The sequence below is a fragment of the Sinocyclocheilus rhinocerous genome, unplaced genomic scaffold (assembly GCF_001515625.1).
Source record: "Sinocyclocheilus rhinocerous isolate Xijiao unplaced genomic scaffold, SAMN03320098_v1.1 scaffold988, whole genome shotgun sequence".
NCBI lineage: Eukaryota > Metazoa > Chordata > Actinopteri > Cypriniformes > Cyprinidae > Sinocyclocheilus > Sinocyclocheilus rhinocerous.
In genome coordinates this window covers 1,588,266-1,606,182 of record NW_015650363.1, presented here as the reverse complement: position 1 = coordinate 1,606,182, position 17,917 = coordinate 1,588,266, and the positions used below count along the sequence as shown (strand labels likewise).

The following is a 17,917-nucleotide window of genomic DNA, read 5'->3' as shown; positions in this document are numbered from 1 at the left end:
TATATATAAACGATTTAAAACATTGTCAGTGTCCTGCACTGAAGAGTGCCAGTTTGTCTATTCATACAGTCTCATAAACAAATGCTCATGTGTCAAGAGTTTGTGTGATCTTAAAAAAACATCCTTCCCCTATGCAAAATAAAGAAGAAAAAAAATTTTTTGAATGAGAGACCTATTCTCTATTAATCAATACAAACTGCACAGTTTAAGTTACAGTACAACTTGCAGCAAATCATAAAAAACTTCGATAGTTATGGACATTGCAACTAGTGCAAAGATCCCTGACGAATGTTTTAGCACCTTGTTTAGCACCTTAACAACAGGGCATTTAAATGTCTCCTTACACAGTGGTTGCTTGATAATAACAAATACAGACATAGCTGCTCGTGGTTCATAAAGCTCAGATGTGCAAGATTTCCTGAGAAGAAATTAGATTAATCAGACATTTTTGAGGTGAAGAGAAGTGAATTGCCCGGGAACAAGAACTTAGTTTATATAGTACAGTTCCTCATCATGATAAAGTAGGGAAATTTACACTGTATGCTTAGGACCAGAGTGTGAGAACTTGTTGTAAGAGACAGAAAAGTTTCCTGAGGGTTTATGGCATGCTACATCCAAAGAAATCGGCACCAACGTAGCGTGGGTAACCTTCCAAAACCTTACGCTGAGCTGGGTCAAACCTCCAGTACTGCCGACGGCTGATGAAGACGGCAAAGCCTGTGGAGCATACCACCGTTTGCAAGAAAATTCATTAATGAGAAATGGGAATTCATAACACAATGTATTAATATTGCAGAATATTGCACAACTACATACTTAGTAATTATAAATCAGAACTGTGAGTATGCACAAGTATGTGGTGTAACAAAACTTGATTTTAAACAACTGTCATTGACTATTGCTTCTGAAATATCGCCCTCTTCTGTCAGAGGTCTGTCACACTGACCAATTAAAATTGGCAGAGCAGTGACAGATCAAATGACTGCCTTTTTCTCTGCCGATTCCCTGTCATGGATTGAAGCAGCATAATTTCGGCAGGAAATCAAGGCAAATCTTGTCAAGGAAGCTATTAGGATGCTATTCATGAGTGACTTTGTGAACATGACCAACTCCATCTTTTGAGTCACTTTGACCCACAAACACATTTTGTATTACATAAATAATTCTAAAAATAATATTTTTAATATTTAAACATAACATTTGACTGAAATTCTACTTTAAATATTAAACTAAAACAGCCAGTAGGTGGAGACAAGTCTTTTAATATTAGTCACTAAACTATTAATTCAAACAATTCATTCAAAAGCGATTCATTCAGAAAAGAAGCAAGTGACTTTTGAATGGTCCATTGAATCAGTCACTCAAATGATTCATAAAAAAAAATAAAAAAAAACTTTCTTAACTTACACAGCTTGATTTCTTTCATGTTAATATTAACATTCACTAATATGTATTAAAAAGGCTGAGCTTGAAGTACCATTCGCATCCTGGAAGGCAGCATCAATCTCATCAGGGATGCCCCACCAGTCCTGCTGGATGCTGCGTGGGAAGGCTGTGTCCACTCTGTTCTCTTGGGAATCCAAACGTCAGTACTTTCCAGACTTGAAGTAGTATGTATGGTGGCCGTGGTGCTCCTTTAAACGCAGTGCAGCCTGAATGTGTGTGACAGGAAGGCCTATAGTCTGGAGAGGGTCTGGTCCTTTTATCTTGTGTTCTGCATCAAACACCCAGTAGTTGGAACCTAACAGAGGACATATGGTAAAGAGTAAATATGACTGCATTAATGTAGTATTTTAATTCAATATAACTGTCTCTATATTCCATTTTAGCATTGTTTGCCTATTATTGATCTGCAAATTCACTGCACTTCTGTAAAACAAACAAAGGCAAATAATTATCAGACTCCATCTAAAGAATTTCTATCTGATTACACAATTTAAAACTACACAGTATTAAACATTTGTTCAATGTAATGAAAAAAATATGAAAAATTAGTCTATCTGCACGTTCAAAGTCAGCATGAAATGAAAATTCACAAAATGCATCTTAATTTCTAAATGCATCTTAATGATCTTATTGTGAACAAATAATTGTGTATGTGCATTTATTTATTTATTTATTTTTTGACTAATTTTTAATCAAAATGTCATGTCATAACTTAAACGTCCAGTTGCTGGGTGATTAAATACAAAATAAAAAGGTTCTGGTATTTTTCAGCTTTTGAATGATATTCAATATTCTAAAATGGCTTAGATTATTTTTTTAAACAGCAGTTAGCTTATAAATCAGTATAAAAAAGCTGAGAGACAGTAAATAATCTTAAATGTTATACAGATCACAAAATGGCATGTTTAGACTTTTATGGCTATAAATGATGGAAAAGTGAATTTAAGATGTTTTAATGCTTTTTAAGGATCCACAAACACCTTTTGTCTATAAAATTGTCTCGAGTGATAATCATAACCATAATTGTGATAATCGGAACCATAATTCCGAGTATGGGTCACCATACTTGGCCACATGTCACTTCACTTCACTTCACTTCATGTTTGATTCACTGAACCAATACTATTCCTGTTCTAAATGCACAGAGTAAAGTTTAACCCAAATTTTCAATCTTGAAATGATACATTTCATTCTGTGAAATTCACAAGTTCCATCTGAGATACAATAACCACCTATAAATGTACAGTACTGTTTTGGTACTGCACTGCACAACACATATATTTATCTGTTGTTAGTAGCATGTGTTCTGTGTGCTCGTGTTTTATCATGCCCTGCATTAGAGGCACAAAGCAGGATGCTTCAGATATGGGTCAAGGGGAAGTACCGCACCACCCATTACCATAGATATGTATATAACCAGGCCTGTCTGATCCTGTCCTCCAACCACAAATCACCACAGTCAGCCACTGGTGCTGAACTCACCCACCTTCAAAGAACCAGATATTGCCCTTTTTGTCTTCATAGGCGGCGCCTATATTCTCTGGAATGCCCCTCCAGTGTCGAGAGGCCAGGGCAGGGTATCCCGCCTGCAGACGGCCCTCCCTGATGCGCCAGGCATAGCTGGCCTTGAAAAAGAACAATTCCCCACGGATTACAGACACAGCATCGAAGTCTGTGTGACAAGAGTCAGGCTACAAACAGTGACAGCGAGAGGAGATGGGATAACGTAAGTGAGAATGAAGGGCACAAACTGATTTAAAATATGTGATGTTGTAGGAATATTTTGGGTTTAATACAATAATAATTATAATACAATACAATTGCAATATCTTTATAACATTAAAAATTATTACCACCAAAAAAATAATTATGAATTGCCTCTGGTTTTCTTAAAAAAAAAAAAAAAAAAAAAAAATTGAGGTTAAATTGACAAATAACGCAATTAAAAATTAAATTGTTAACATCTTTAGTCTATTGAAACAGTAAGTATATTAACATTTACTTCCATTTGTAAGAGCCTCACCATAACCTCAATTTTGGATTTTTTTAATTATCTTTTGTGGTAATCAACATTATGGCAATGCTGTTGATGTTGCTGTCTACATTCTTTTAAATGTGTAATTTTTTCAATGTTTAAATGTTCAGTGACTCACTGCACTGGTGATAATCTCATTGGTTTCTGTAGGGATTTGGACCGGGGCTTGCAGCCGGGGGCCATAGAGGTATTGAATCCCTTTCTTGTCATCCTCACTGAGCTGGAGAGGATAAGAGAAGCTGTAAAATGGGGACATTAAGGCTCCAGGCTCCAGAGAATGCTGTAGACCCAGGACATGACCAAACTCATGTGCTGCCACCTGAAGAAGATCAGTTCCTGTAGAATGACATTTAAAATGAGGCATTTTCACACAAATCTGATTTGGCTTTTATATCTGATCTTAAGGAATGACTGTCATTTTGTTTGTTCTGATCTGTTTGTTCAGACAGGGTCATCAACATCTGGTGCATCTACATCGGTTTCTGTAGTAATGATGTAAGTGTCAGCGTGATGCCAGAAGACATTCTCATTCAACAGCTGAGAGTAGCTGTCAGTGTGGACTGAGAGGACGGAAAACCAGACATCTTGCCTTTGCTCGTGTCTATGGTGACATCTCACCATGAACTCAAAAGGTGCAGCAACCTTAAAATAACACAAACCTTGTATGATGTCATGCATTTGTATGATAAAAAAAAAAAAAAATGAATCGCTTTAATCAGTTTAATCTGTCAGATCCCATATGGATGTGGATTGGGTTTAAGGTTGGAGCCAAATATGCAAAAAACTTAAAACGTATCAGAGATGTATCCAAACTTTCCAGGTAATTTTTTGAAAACAGAATCTATAATACATTCACTGATTCATTCCTTTACAATGCGTGTTATCTGTATTTGAGATTTCCAGCTTTCCAAGTAAGTGGCAGGCAGTGAAGCAGTAAAATGAATATTCTGCAACTTACCAAGTTCATTGCCAACCGTCCAGGACTCATCATAGTCAAAATGAATGTCTCCCTCCCGATGTGTTCTCAGGAAAAAAGCATGAGCCAGGATCCCACCGGGGCCATCAAAGGGCAAATTATCACCATGCCAGTACCTTATATGGAAAACACACACACACACACACACATATATATACTCACTATTTAATATCTTTGCATCACAGTAGGACTATCACATAAAAATAAACAAGTTAAGGCACTACATTCCCCATTTATACGTGTGACTTGAACTAAATATTCAGTGTTAACTATTTTCTGCCAGTATTAACATAGCAGAAAATAGAATGACATTAAGAACTATTGGATGTGATATGATTTGATATGTGATATATTTAAAATTTGTTCACTTATGAATTTCTTTAGTTTTATACCTAAAGATATAAATATGAAAATCTGTTATATGAAATATGAAAATTATTTCCGTGTTAAATAATGTAGACTCGTGTGAGATACACAAGTCCCAAACTTATTATACTAAATTGTATACTCTGCTGTATTATACTATATATTTTATATTTTACAGTAAAAGTATTTTAAAGTATTTCATAATTTATATTTTACTTTACTATACTGTGCTGTACTATACTATCATACTATATTGAATACTACACTAGTACTCACTTTATCTTGTAACCCTTGTATTTGTTTGCAGGATAAATTAATCAAGGATGACAAATACACCTGTGAAGAGGGCATTTCCAAAACAACTATAACTGAGAATATGATTTTGCATGGCACTCAGGTGTCAATATGAAATTCACCAGACTACTATCATATAAGTTTAGGAAGATGAACAGGAGCCAGAGACCAAAAGCAAAAATGACTTAAAGGTCCCATGACATGCTGCTTTTTGGATGCTTTTATATATTGGGCCATCTGAGCTTTCATTTTCTCAACGGCAAAGCAGGATACCCAGGGCTCGGTTTACACCTATCGCCATTTCTAGCCACTGGGGGACCATAGGCAGGCTAGGGGAACTCATATTAATGTTAAAAAACCTCATAAAGTGAAATTTTCATGCCATGGGACCTTTAAACTGCTTCACTCTGTTACACCTAGGCATATTGAAGGATGATTTTTTTTGTTACCTTGCAAAGTCAATGACTATGTCGGCCTCTTGGCTGATAACCTCAGTAAAGGTGAGGGGTGTGACATCACTCCAAACCTTGAGAGCTTCCTGTAAAACCCGCCTTACTTTATCCTCCCTCATCTGCCATGGGAAACGCTGGATTCTGAACACACATGGACACAGTCATACTCAAAGTTTATCAACAAAACACACATGATCATGTTTGCCCCTGCATACACGCATTGTGTTACAGACCACCGGTCCTTGCACTGCTGGACCACCATCCGACACAAACCCACATCAGAGACCACCAGTGATTCATATGACCAGTGATCACCATAGGCATTTGTCTGGTGAGCATGTCACATGATCCCATAATGTGCTCTGAATGGTTGTTTTATGAGCATAATGAAACTGTGGTTTCAGTGGTATTATGTGTAGCTTCATGACGCAGTTCTCTGACAGGAGCAGAACTCACCCTGCAGGGATCCTGTTACCTCAGACACGTATCAGATTGCTCTGGATCGTCACTTACAATTTGGGCATTATTAACCTTTTATTATAGTCATTTACATAAAGGTGAGAACTCTTCAAATATTTGTGTTGAACAGCAGTACAAATCCACATAGCTCAAGTTAAGCTCAAGTTAATAGGAACACTTTGTTTGGCCTTCAAAAAGAGGACGATATCCGCTTCGTCATGATTGGAGCTGATCCGTGCTGGTCGCTGAGGAAATACAGGAACTTCGCGCTGTGAATCGCCGGATCGGCTTTCACCGTGGACGAAGTGGAGTCCAGCCCGGGGTCGTCACACGTGGTTGCTGCAAGTCCGTCGGCCGCACCGTTCTCAAGCCCGCCCGCCGCCACTCACTCTAGGGCCGCACCACACGGATAAGCTGTTTTCATTAAAATCAAAGCGTAAATAAACGTAGAAAACGTATCCGTGTGGTGCGGCTGACACGCAGCATACGCAGTTTGCGTTCAGTGGATACTCTCCAAAATGGCGCTACGGTAATGCGGAGGAGACGAATTGTTGAATAAAGTCGTTATTTTGGTTTTCTTGGCAGATGGACTATTTTGACTATGTCTTTCATACTTTTATGGGCCTTGACAGTGTTATTTACTTGGCAGTCAATTGGACAGTCACAAGCCTCCCGGTTTTCATCCAAAATATCTTAAATTGTGTTCCGAAGACGAACGAAGCTTTTACGGGTTTGGAACGACATGGGGGTAAGTGATTAATGACAAAATTTTCATTTTGGGGTGGAGTAACCCTTTAAGCTGTTTCTACCTGTATCAGAAATTATTTAGAAATGCACATTTTAATAAAGGAAGCCAAGCTTTATCAGAGGGCCCACACATCTGTCTGTGTTAAGGAATGTCTCGATTCAGCCCCTCCAGTTTAGGATTTTTGAGTCCTTGTGAAATGGACCCTTTTCACATATCCAAGGTTCTCAGAAGTCGAACTCAGAACTCATCCTAGCTGATTAACTTCTATAGTGGTGAATGGAAACTACAACAAATATACTTTTTGCTTTCCCATTTGCTCTAACTGCAAAGGAAAAAATCCACAATAGTGTTGCAATGACTTTCCAAAAAAGGAACAAAATATATGAGATTGATTATGATGCTGAGAAGAGAGAAAGATGTGAAATTTGTCGTCACTCCCTCAGCTGTTGTGTTCAACCCTCTACATTGCGAGTAAATCACTCGCATACGCGGCTAATCTTCACTCTGGCGACTAAATGATGTCTAATATTAGCCAATGGCTAATAAATTCTCAGATTTTACTCGCCAGTGTGTGAGTTGGAGGCCAAGTATAAGCTTAGCTCAGATATATTTTCACTCGCCGAACACTCTGACTTAGTGATGACCGGTTCGCGAACGAATCGTTCGATTTAACCGGTTCTTCTTAGTGAACCTGTTGAACCAGTTCACCCAATCGGACTGAATCGTTTGAAACGGTTTACGTCTCCAGTAAGCATTAGGCACCTCAGTCGTGGTATTGAAGGTGGGAGAGAGCACTGTACATTCACTCCCCCCACCCACAATCCCTGCCGGTACGAGACTCGACCTTTGGGTTACGTGTCCGACTCTCTAACCATTAGGCCACGACTTCCCCATATATATATATATACACACACACACACAGACACACACATATAAACACACACACTTTCCTTCAAAAAAATGTAAACATTTCGTTTATCTTATAATGCCCCATTCTAATACACAATGCATGCCTCTGTACTATTCAGCCATTAAAATATTACACAAAGAACAATGGAGAGCAACAAGACCTCAGAAAGAAAATTGAGTATCCTACATCTTCAACCGGATGCATCCACACTGTGCTGCCTGTGAATAGATTCCTGTACAAATGTTGCTGATTACTACTCTCTCAGGGACGACCACACAAACATTATCGTTTATTCAGATATTAAATAAGGACAAAAATGACCCTTTTGTTACGATGAAAACAGACAGGCACTGTGCCACCATTTGTCATTGTGCCAGCAATTTTCATAGTATACAATTCCAAGATTATTAGAAAGCTAAATGGTTATTATTGTTGTTGTTATTATTATTAAATAATTAAAATCAACCATCGTAACAAGACACTTTCAGTTACTTGGTGCACATGGAATACCATGAAGTAGGACTAAACTTACACACTAAAGTTACACAGTTGATTTATAAGCTAATAATAAGCAAATAATAATTATATCTTATTATATTATTATATCAAACCTGGAATAAGAAGTGGATTTGGGGAGAAAAATTAGATAGTGAATTATTCATGAGATATGTTGTAATTTAATCAGGAGAACAGACAACAAATGCACAGTATATGTTGCCTTTTTTCATATTGTTACAGCAGATTACTGTCACGCCCCTGGACTGTTTGTTGTGCTCTGTGACCCAGTTTCTTCCCCATGTGTTCCGCTTCCCAGTTAATTAGTCATTCAGTACACCTGTGTTTGTTAATTATCCCTTGCATTTAAGTTCGAGTCTGTGCTGTCTGTCCTTGTCCGAGATTGAACGTCAACCCCTGTGTTTCCAGCTGCCAAATGTTACTTCCTGGATATTCTGAATTAAAAGACTATTGTTGTTCGTGTACTCCTGTTCTCCTCATTCCTCACTCCGCGCCATAGGCTAAGTGTGACAGAATCTCGGACCAAAACAGTTACCTCCGTGTCTCCCCGTTACTTCCTGGATATTCTGAATTAAAAGACTATTGTTGTTCGTGTACTCCTGTTCTCCTCGTTCCTCGCTCCGCGCCATAGGCTAAGTGTGACAATTACAAAGGAAAAAAGAAATGAGGAGAAAAATAATGCAGCAGACGGAAAAGAGCTCTTGCCATAGATATTCATCTTATATCGTCACATTAAAATACCAAGTGTAAAATAGAACATGGAAGAACTTTCTTAATTTATTCGGTCAAACTGACAAATATGGATTATTTGTAGCACAATTTAATAAATTGAAATAATTTCAGTCTTTTTGAGTGGAACTTCTCCTCTCAAGCGCCTCCCATAATTTAAAATGCAGTAGGCTCACTAGAAAAAATGGTGTATATATTACTTAGAATTATAATGAATAATCTTGATTTCCTTGTACACCTTACTTGTAAGTGAGGTCAGTTTTTGGCCAGCGTCCTCCAAAAATCACAAAGCGTTTCTGTCGGGGGTGCCTGCTGAGATGCACCTCTCTCTGGTCAGGGTAGTCTGGGACGCCACAGCGCAGTGGAACTGCACCCCCGGGGCTGTTCCTGAGCTGGGTGTTGAGCTGTGGCTCATCTTTTGGCCATGCTTGAGGTTTCAAGGTGTCCTGAGGGTGGGGGACCCTGTCTCTTCTCTTTTCAGAGAGGGAATGAGGAATCTGCGATAAACCCTGCGATGGAAAGAAGGAATGAACTGAATGGCAACAATCGCTATACAAATTTGCTGAAGGAAATTACCCATGCTAATACTGGTTAGCTAGTTATCATCACTACACCATTATGCAGACAGAAAGCATGTTTCTCCACTAAAAGTTGTGTATTGGAGAAATACATTTTGAACAATTTTGTGGCACTTTTCATCCCCCCATGGGAACACAAAGATTTCTAAGAAGAAATGTTTCTTGAATAGCAAACCAGTATATTAGAAGGATTTCTGAAGGATCATGTGACACTGAAGACTGGAGTAATGATGCTGAAAATTAAACTTTGCCATCACAGGAATAAATAACAGTTTAAAATACATTAAATTAGAAAACTGTTGTTTTAAATTGTAATAGTATTTCACAATATTATTGTTTTTACTTTTTTTTTTCTTCAAATAAATGCAGCCTTGGTGAGCATTGTTCAAAAACAATCCTAAACAACCCCTAAAATTTGAACAGTAGTTTACTGTATATTAAAGTATATTGCCAGAAAATGCTCTTGACATATTTATTTAACTAAAGTCTATTTATCTCAAATATGATAAACTGACATTAGTTTAAAAAAACATACTGAACCCGTTTGGCAAGGCCACAGTTTATGATAATAAACATCTTGCATGTAAATGAACATTAAATAAAAATAAACAAGCCAAACCACCCTAATCTGATACAAAAAGCAAAATCATGTTCTTTCCTGGTTGATGCTGTTTACTTACTGTGGGATATGATAGCGGATGGACTGCTTAGTGTCCCTAAACATTCTTTGGAGGAAATGGCTGTTCATTAACATGGGCGTTAAAAACTGAGACAAATGCCGTGGGCAGCACTGTAGTGTTTTCAGGCAGAATTCTGGGCATTTATGCTTTAAACTTCAGGATGTTTCAGCTTTCATTTACAGTGCTCACCTTTTACCCATTTACAGAAAAATGTCTAAATAGTTCATTTACATGAAATCAACATTTACCTCAAAAAGCTAAATATGTTACGATTTGAAGAATTTACAATGAGCTCTATAGTGTGATATTCAAATGTGTATGTTATCTTCATGTCTTTCTTTGGACTAAGAGGAAAACAGTTCTGACAAGGTGCCCTTGTTTTTTTTTTCCTTGACTGGTTTACAACATATAAAATGTTTAGGACTTTTGCAAAGAAACAGCAAACAGGCTAAACGTTTTCCCCTCAGTGACCCCGTGTCTCTCTCCTAGGGATGGTGGCACAGAGGTGACTCCTCATGCGTGAGGCAGAGCTGCTATATTGGAGACAATGCCCAGCAGGAACTATGGAATGTGCCCTGGTCTCAGAGCGAGACTTTCTACCAGCATGCTGATTTCAAACATGTGCACATAGACAGTTGTGGTTCATTTTCAATGCCATTTTCAACATTTATTGACTTTAAAATTATGTTTAACATTACAGTATATTATGTTCATATGTATCATAAAGCAAACATTTTGAATACATTAACACATCTTAATCATTATTAACAAATCAAGTTTACACACACACACACACACACATATACAGTATATATGTGTATATATACAAACACATCTTCAAGGTAAAGGTGTTTTTACAAATATGATAAATCATTAATTTACAAATTATTATGTTTTTAGGGAGTTGCACCACATGACATTTTAGTCTCCCTTCACAGTTTACACACACACACACACACACACACACACACACATATACAGTATATATGTGTATATATACACACACATCTTCAAGGTAAAGGTGTTTTTACAAATATGATAAATCATTAATTTACAAATTATTATGTTTTTAGGGAGTTGCACCACATGACATTTTAGTCTCCCTTCACCTGGACTCTGATGTTTTAAGATACATATTGACCTAGAAAGCATAATTTCCTGTTTTATGTTTTTTTTTTACAAATATGATAAATCATTAATTTACAAATTATTATGTTTTTAGGGAGTTGCACCACATGACATTTTAGTCTCCCTTCACCTGCACTCTGATGTTTTAAGATACATATTGACCTAGAAAGCATAATTTCCTGTTTTATGTTTTTTTCCCCCCTGCATGATTCTGCTTGTTGGTGCACCACATTACTTTGATTTAGTGTTTTAAATAGGATTAAGTATTTTAAAATAAGCAATGAAACAATCAAAGCAGGTTCTTAAAATATTGATAAAATATTAAATTATTTTAACATTTATAATTAAAAAATAAAAGATTTTGCCAAACTAAGTTTTTTTCAGGAATTTCAATATTTCTTTCTTTATTATAATATCAAGACAGTTGTATCAACCTGATATTTTATTATTTTATGCCATAAAAACAATTTAAATACAGAAATGAAAAACATGCTCCTTGTACAGCTCATGGAACATCAATACTTACACTGTACAGCTCAGTCTAATCTCATGACCAATCTGGATACAAAATGTTAAAGTGAAATTCAAATCAGATGCTTGATTAAATTTATTTTCTCAGTTGTTTATGTCATCATAACATCCAACTGCATTGTGACTTCTGACCTATGAGTGGGCAAGATCTGCCATTACCCTGGAATAACACACACATTCCACGTCTGGCACACACAAAGATGAGGTGCTTTCTGCATTGTTCATACAATGCAAGTTTCAAGAACTCCAGTTCAAACGCATATGTGTTTGACCCACTTCTCAAAAATGCAGGGCAAGTTAGGACACATTTGGCTATATTATGCAGGGGGGAATGAAGTCAACACAATAGGTTGCTATTTCATGTGTGTGTGTGTGTGTGTGTGTGTGTGTGTGTAATAATTTATAGAGAAAGCATTGCCCAAGGTATCTTGATGTTCTGCCAAAACACAATCCCCAAAGTTTAAGCAGTTTATTTCATTAAATGTCTGAGAAGATTAAAGCAACAAAATTTCATTTTAAATACACACAATGGAAATCAAGGCTGCAGTATGCGCTGATAAAAAGCCTAGAGGCAGTGGCATGATGTGGAAAGGAATACTACGGGTTTTTTTCTGCTACTTTTTTCTGCAAAGATCAGAGTGAATTTTGAAATAAGTGTGAGAATGTAGCTGTCCACTGTTATCAGCACTGTTTAAATGAACCATCTGACCCTAAAGCTACTGAAAATACCTTTTTAGAGTGGGATCAAAATCACATAGGTCACATAGGTTCACAGACAGGGAGAGAAAAACTTGTCTCAGTGAGTTTGAAAGCTAGCCAACAATGCTTTCTGATTCCTTTTTTTAATGCTGGAAATATTTTGAGTCAGCATTTTGCCTGTAGTTTGACATAATTTAAGTTTCAGATAAGCCCCCCAGACAAAGCAAAGTTATAAATGCTGCTGTCTCCTTTCATACATGGTTAAATTTGCCAGTGTAGGTCTGTGCTTGAGCCTCACTCATACAAAACTGCCTGTCCTGGCCTAGAGCTCCCATGTCTCTTGTGTTAACACATGCTTTCAGCTCCCACTCCTGATAAGAGTGCATCTGAGAGCCATGTTTGCCCCTATGTGCTATTCAGGGGCGGATTTAGTGAATTGGGGGCCCCAGGCAAAATATAGGAATGGGGCCCTATACATTTGCACACATTTTCCTAGATCAAACTTGAGGTTCCTTTTTTGTTGTTTTCAGCATAAGCCTGTGTGCAAAGGCTGTCTAATTCTAAACTTTCAAATACATTTATTTTTTAGTTGTTTTAACTACAAATTTAAATAAAACAGAAAAAATAATGAAAAGGCAATTATACATTTACACACCTAAAATACATATATCAAGAGCATGCTCACAGATGAGAACAAAACAGAGTTGGATGAAGTGGATTAAAGCCCTGCACGGGTCTCAGATAGAGGCCCTAGTCCGTCTTTTTTCCCCTTTTCCCAAAAAAAGCTTATAGGCCTACTACTGTTTCAGCTATTAAAATAGTTCAGTTTTGTATGTAATGGAAAAGTGATTATATTTCGTTTCGTTTTTTTATAGGTCAGTCTGAGCGCTCATGGCACGCACAGTGCCGTACACCTGCAGGCGCCACTGACTCGGACGGTTGTCGTGGTAACAAACACTGTAAACAGCAACCGTTCGCGTGTCAGCGCTTAATGCACATATCCTATATGAAAAGCATTTTAGGGGGCCCTTGGCTTTTGGGGGCCCAAGGCGGTCGCCTACCTTTGCCTAATGGGTAAGTCCGCCCCTGGTGCTATTCTCCAGAACTCTGTCCTACAGTAAAAACACCAGCAGATATCCAGATTCACTGAGATCAGGCTAATGATATCTGAACTGTTCCAAAACAGTGGCCTTTGTTTAGCAAGATTGACAAGAAAGAGCGATATTGTGTGAATATGCGACCATTATGTTGCAAAAAATGTCAGGTGCTCATGTTGCATAATGGATGAATTTTTTTAGGATTTTTGTCATTGCTTTTAACAAACTCAACAAGCCACTTTCAGTAGCAAAACGTCAACACTTGCCAATGTGGGAAGTCAGCAATTGTGGCATAATGTTAATGACAAAAATATTAATTTCTACATTTCCCTCAATATATTTCCCTTTCTTTAAAAAAGCAAAAATCTGGGTTACAGTGAAGCACTTACAATGGAAGTGGACATACTACTCATTTCACATTCTGTTTTTCACATACTATATAGTAGGGAAGTATGCATATTTGAATGCAGCCACTGTTTTAATAGTGTAGTCACAAGTTCTATTCTACATGTGTGTATTCATTCAAAAAAATCACTGACTAACCTTTACTATGTATATGTATAACTCGTTTTTCAAATTTAGTTCATGACAAACATAATGGTGTAAAATAACCGTAAAATTAAGAGAAATCTACTGTGCAAGTAATACACAGGTTTTAAAAGAAAAAATAATGAAACTATAAAATGTTAAACTTACATTTCTGCTTTTAAATAATTTAGTCCCTCACTGTAACCTTGATTTATACTTTTTATAAAGAAAGCAGTTGAATTTTTTTTTTCAGGTAATCACCTTTGTCACAAATGCTGTTAATTGAGTTAAACTTGTACTGAACACCTGTTTGGAAACAATCATTCTTTTTTCTTCAGTTTGGTGACTATTACCACGGAAATTACACACATCACCTTTAAGAAACAAACATCTAAATCATAACTCATAAAGCAAGATTATTTCAGGACCAACTGAGTAAAGGTCTCCATGAAATGATAAACTATAGTACTTGAAGTAAATGGATCATGCATGTTGGAATATTATTTGATTTAGTATGATAGTTGTCGACCCCTCCTCTTTCCACATTTATCAAAAGTGCTAAATGAGTCTTTCGACCCTAAAAAAAACAAACAGATTTTGGATGGGTAGAGTGCAGGATCAAAGATCTGGGTCACTGTCCAATCTGGTTTACAGACATCAGACAGGGAGAGAAAAAAGAAAAGCTAATCCTTACACCAACATATCACAACACTTCATGACAAGATAAATGAAGCTTTAGAGGATTTGAACAAATATTCACAGGTAAATCCCCTAGAATCTGCAGCTGACTTGGGAGTGATGAGTGGTCCAGTGCAGGACTAAAGGAGACTTTCATGTAAGCTTTCAGTGATAAGCTCCCAGATACAGTGCATGCACCAGTGCTCATGTTAAACTTTATCCCCAGCTGCTCAAGTGCTCTATCTACCAGCAGTAGTACATGTTTCAAGTTTGGATCAGTGCTTGAAGGATTTTGGCACCTGGCTTATTCACATAAACCTATTTTTTCCTGCTCCCACATACACATATTCCTGCTCTGACACATCCAGGAAACCGTGAAACTGATCATGCTTTGCTTGAATGAACCTGTCAAAATCATAGCAGGGGCATTTTCCAGTCAGTTTAGGTGAGTGAATCCCTTGACCCAATAACCTTAAACTACTAGGCTATAAAACACAATGATGTTTGTGATGGAAACGCTGTTTGGGGTGCAGGTGAATTCACTCATACTTCAGAGGTCGTAAACTTCCAATTTTAAAGCTACAATATGTAAGTGTTGTCCCTCTAGCGGTTAGTTAGTGTAATAATGTAAGTTTGGCTTCCACTATGCTATTCTGTGTGGATGAATCTGATGTGTTTTTTTTGGCATACCGGTGTACCTAGCGAAAGTCATTAAAGACATCCCCCTCTTTCCCTCAAAATAAAAAAAAAAAAGTATATATCCAAAGGAGAAAAAAAAGAAAGAAAAATAAGTCTATAAGCTACAACCACACCTTCCACCATACCATATAGGAGCCGCTATAAGAGCCGGACCAGACAAAACTTTACTTTATTTATAGGCATGATGTGAACACATATGGAAAAATGACAGAAGTATACAATTTCCCATGAAGACTTAAGTTAAGGTATGATAAGTGCAATGACTTCAAAGAGAACATCTCATGATTACTAAACAGATAAACATCCGTTATGTTTCTGTATCTTAAGCACTTAGATTTGCTTAATTTGATAATATATAGCCTACTTGTGTTTTTCTTACTGAAGTTTTATTTAAACTCAGTATTATAAACCTTACACCAAATTACAGCTGACAAATTTTTTTTGCAAAAAAGATGAAAACAATATTACATAAGCACCTATAGACCCAATAAAACTGCTCTTAGACAGCACAGTCCCACTACAGGAGTGTATTATTAACAATAGTCTTTATTTCCCCATTTTTTTCATTTTGATGTTTTTTACCAGTAAATTGTGGCTCCACTTATAAACTAGCAAATAATGCTTAACCTGTGGATATGACCACTTTTATGTGTTTCTTATGCTTCTTGTGTTCAGGCATTGAACCTTAACTAAAGTTAATTGAAAATTACTTGCCTCAAGTGGTGTAAATATTTAAGCTGCATGTATTAACCTCAAATAAACTGTATAAATGAGTGTAGAGCCTCCTCCTTTGCAGTGTTTTCTGCTCCCAGTGACTGGGTCAAAAACACTGTGAGATCATATTCTATTCTCTTTTAGCAGACGACGAGCCTGGGAGCAAGGGGCCAAAATAATCGTAACAGGAAAAAGGACAGCATGGTTTCTGTGAGAAGACTATCACATTCCCTAAATTCTCTCTACAATAGGCTATGCATCCGCGTATGTGTGAGAGTGAGGGAGTGTGTGACCCTCCAGATGGCACAGAAAAGACAAACTTGCCCATGCCTGCACAATCCCTCGCTCTTTTGTCATCGCTGAGAGAACAAACTGACAACATTATGTTTAAGTTTTACACCTGAGTCATAATAAACACAACACTAAAATCCATTCTTCAGTTTTAGGAATGTGATGACAGGTAGATTGGGCCATTTTAACAATCAAACAATCACTTCCAATAAAGGGCATAAACAGAAAACCATAAAGAATACTGTAAGCCTGTGAGTATATTTTAAATTGGAAAAAAAAAACTTTTAGCAAGAGCATTTAATGGCAGTTAAACAGTTAAATGAGATCAAATTAACTGCTCTCATAAGCATCATTTACTTCATCTAAATCATAAAAAAGTGAACAAACCCAGATGAAATTGACAGGTTCTGGCTTGTAAATGTAGAGGCTGCAGACGCTGTTTTACGATTTTTAATTATAACAATAATTGTAACAAGCCAAAACTTATCAAATTTTGCTTTGTTCATGCTTTTGCCATGCAGCATGAAAGTAAAATAAAATGTATTTCATTAAACATTTTAAAGTAAAACTTTAAACAAACTCAAAACAAACTCAAAATGTTGTAGCAAGTTACAACGCTAGAGCAGCTAAATTTAAAATAACCACTTACTAAACAGCAGCGTACCGGTTTTCCAGAGCTAGAATGAAACAATGCATCAAATGTGTGCATTAATAAACTCACCGGAGGCTCTTTGTGCTTCACGAGTCCTCGTCCCTCATGCAAAGGCGTGCATCTCACGGTCAGGAGCACATGCAGAGCGAAAGCGCCTAACAGAAGCCCGGAGACCCGCATCCTCCTCCTGTATCTTCGAGCTCCGCTGCTGGAAGTGGAAGTGCCTGAGAAGGTTGCGGCGCAAGCTCGCGCGATGCCTGTGGACGACTGCTGCTGCGGATACTGCACTTATTTATATGCAATGATTTCTTTGTTCTCTTTCCTCCAATACACGTTTTTTTATGGGCCGGAGTGACAATATTGCCAAGTCTCACCATGTGACTTTTAACTCTTTTGCCTCTGTGAGCGAACCAACTGCGCTCTATGCGCTCTATGGGACACTCATTATAAAATACAGCCTAGTCTAGAGTGTAGAAAAACGACCTAATTTTGTGAGATTTGGACAACTTCCAAATTTAATTTCCACCTGGCCTTATTAATTACCTAATTTGCATGTTCTATGCATTTTTGACATTTTAGATAAAGCCTTAGGCTATATTAAGCTATAGATGTAGATTTATAAAGATTTATGTACTAAGATTTAAATTTAAATTTAGGCTACATCAAATATTTAAATTACTTAGTGTTAAAATAGTCAGTAAACCCTAAATA

The 17,917-nt window shown here is 37.1% G+C and overlaps 1 protein-coding gene across 1 annotated transcript; it reads right to left on the bottom strand.

Annotated features, from left to right (window-relative positions):
- Positions 1–108: 108 nt before the first annotated feature.
- Positions 109–17,477, bottom strand: LOC107711879 (stromelysin-3). Its single transcript, XM_016516956.1, has 8 exons — positions 17,276–17,477; positions 9,175–9,440; positions 5,567–5,710; positions 4,440–4,573; positions 3,600–3,817; positions 2,933–3,137; positions 1,478–1,741; positions 109–717 (listed from the first exon to the last, which is right to left on the bottom strand). The coding sequence occupies exons 1-7, from the start codon at positions 17,384–17,386 to the stop codon at positions 1,587–1,589; spliced, it is 1,233 nt and encodes a 410-aa protein (XP_016372442.1). The 5' UTR covers positions 17,387–17,477; the 3' UTR covers positions 109–717; positions 1,478–1,586.
- Between the last annotated feature and the right edge of the window lie 440 nt (positions 17,478–17,917).

What these genes read in the sequence shown, in the direction of transcription:
- LOC107711879 (XM_016516956.1), bottom strand. Translation starts at nt 17,386, where the DNA reads ATGCGGGTCTCCGGGCTTCTGTTAGGCGCTTTCGCTCTGCATGTGCTC. An exon ending in GACGGTTGGCAATGAACTTG is followed by an intron (nt 3,818 to 4,439) that starts GTAAGTTGCAGA and finishes GTCATTCTACAG; the next exon opens with GAACTGATCTTCTTCAGGTG. An exon ending in ATGAGATTATCACCAGTGCA is followed by an intron (nt 3,138 to 3,599) that starts GTGAGTCACTGA and finishes CACTGTTTGTAG; the next exon opens with CCTGACTCTTGTCACACAGA.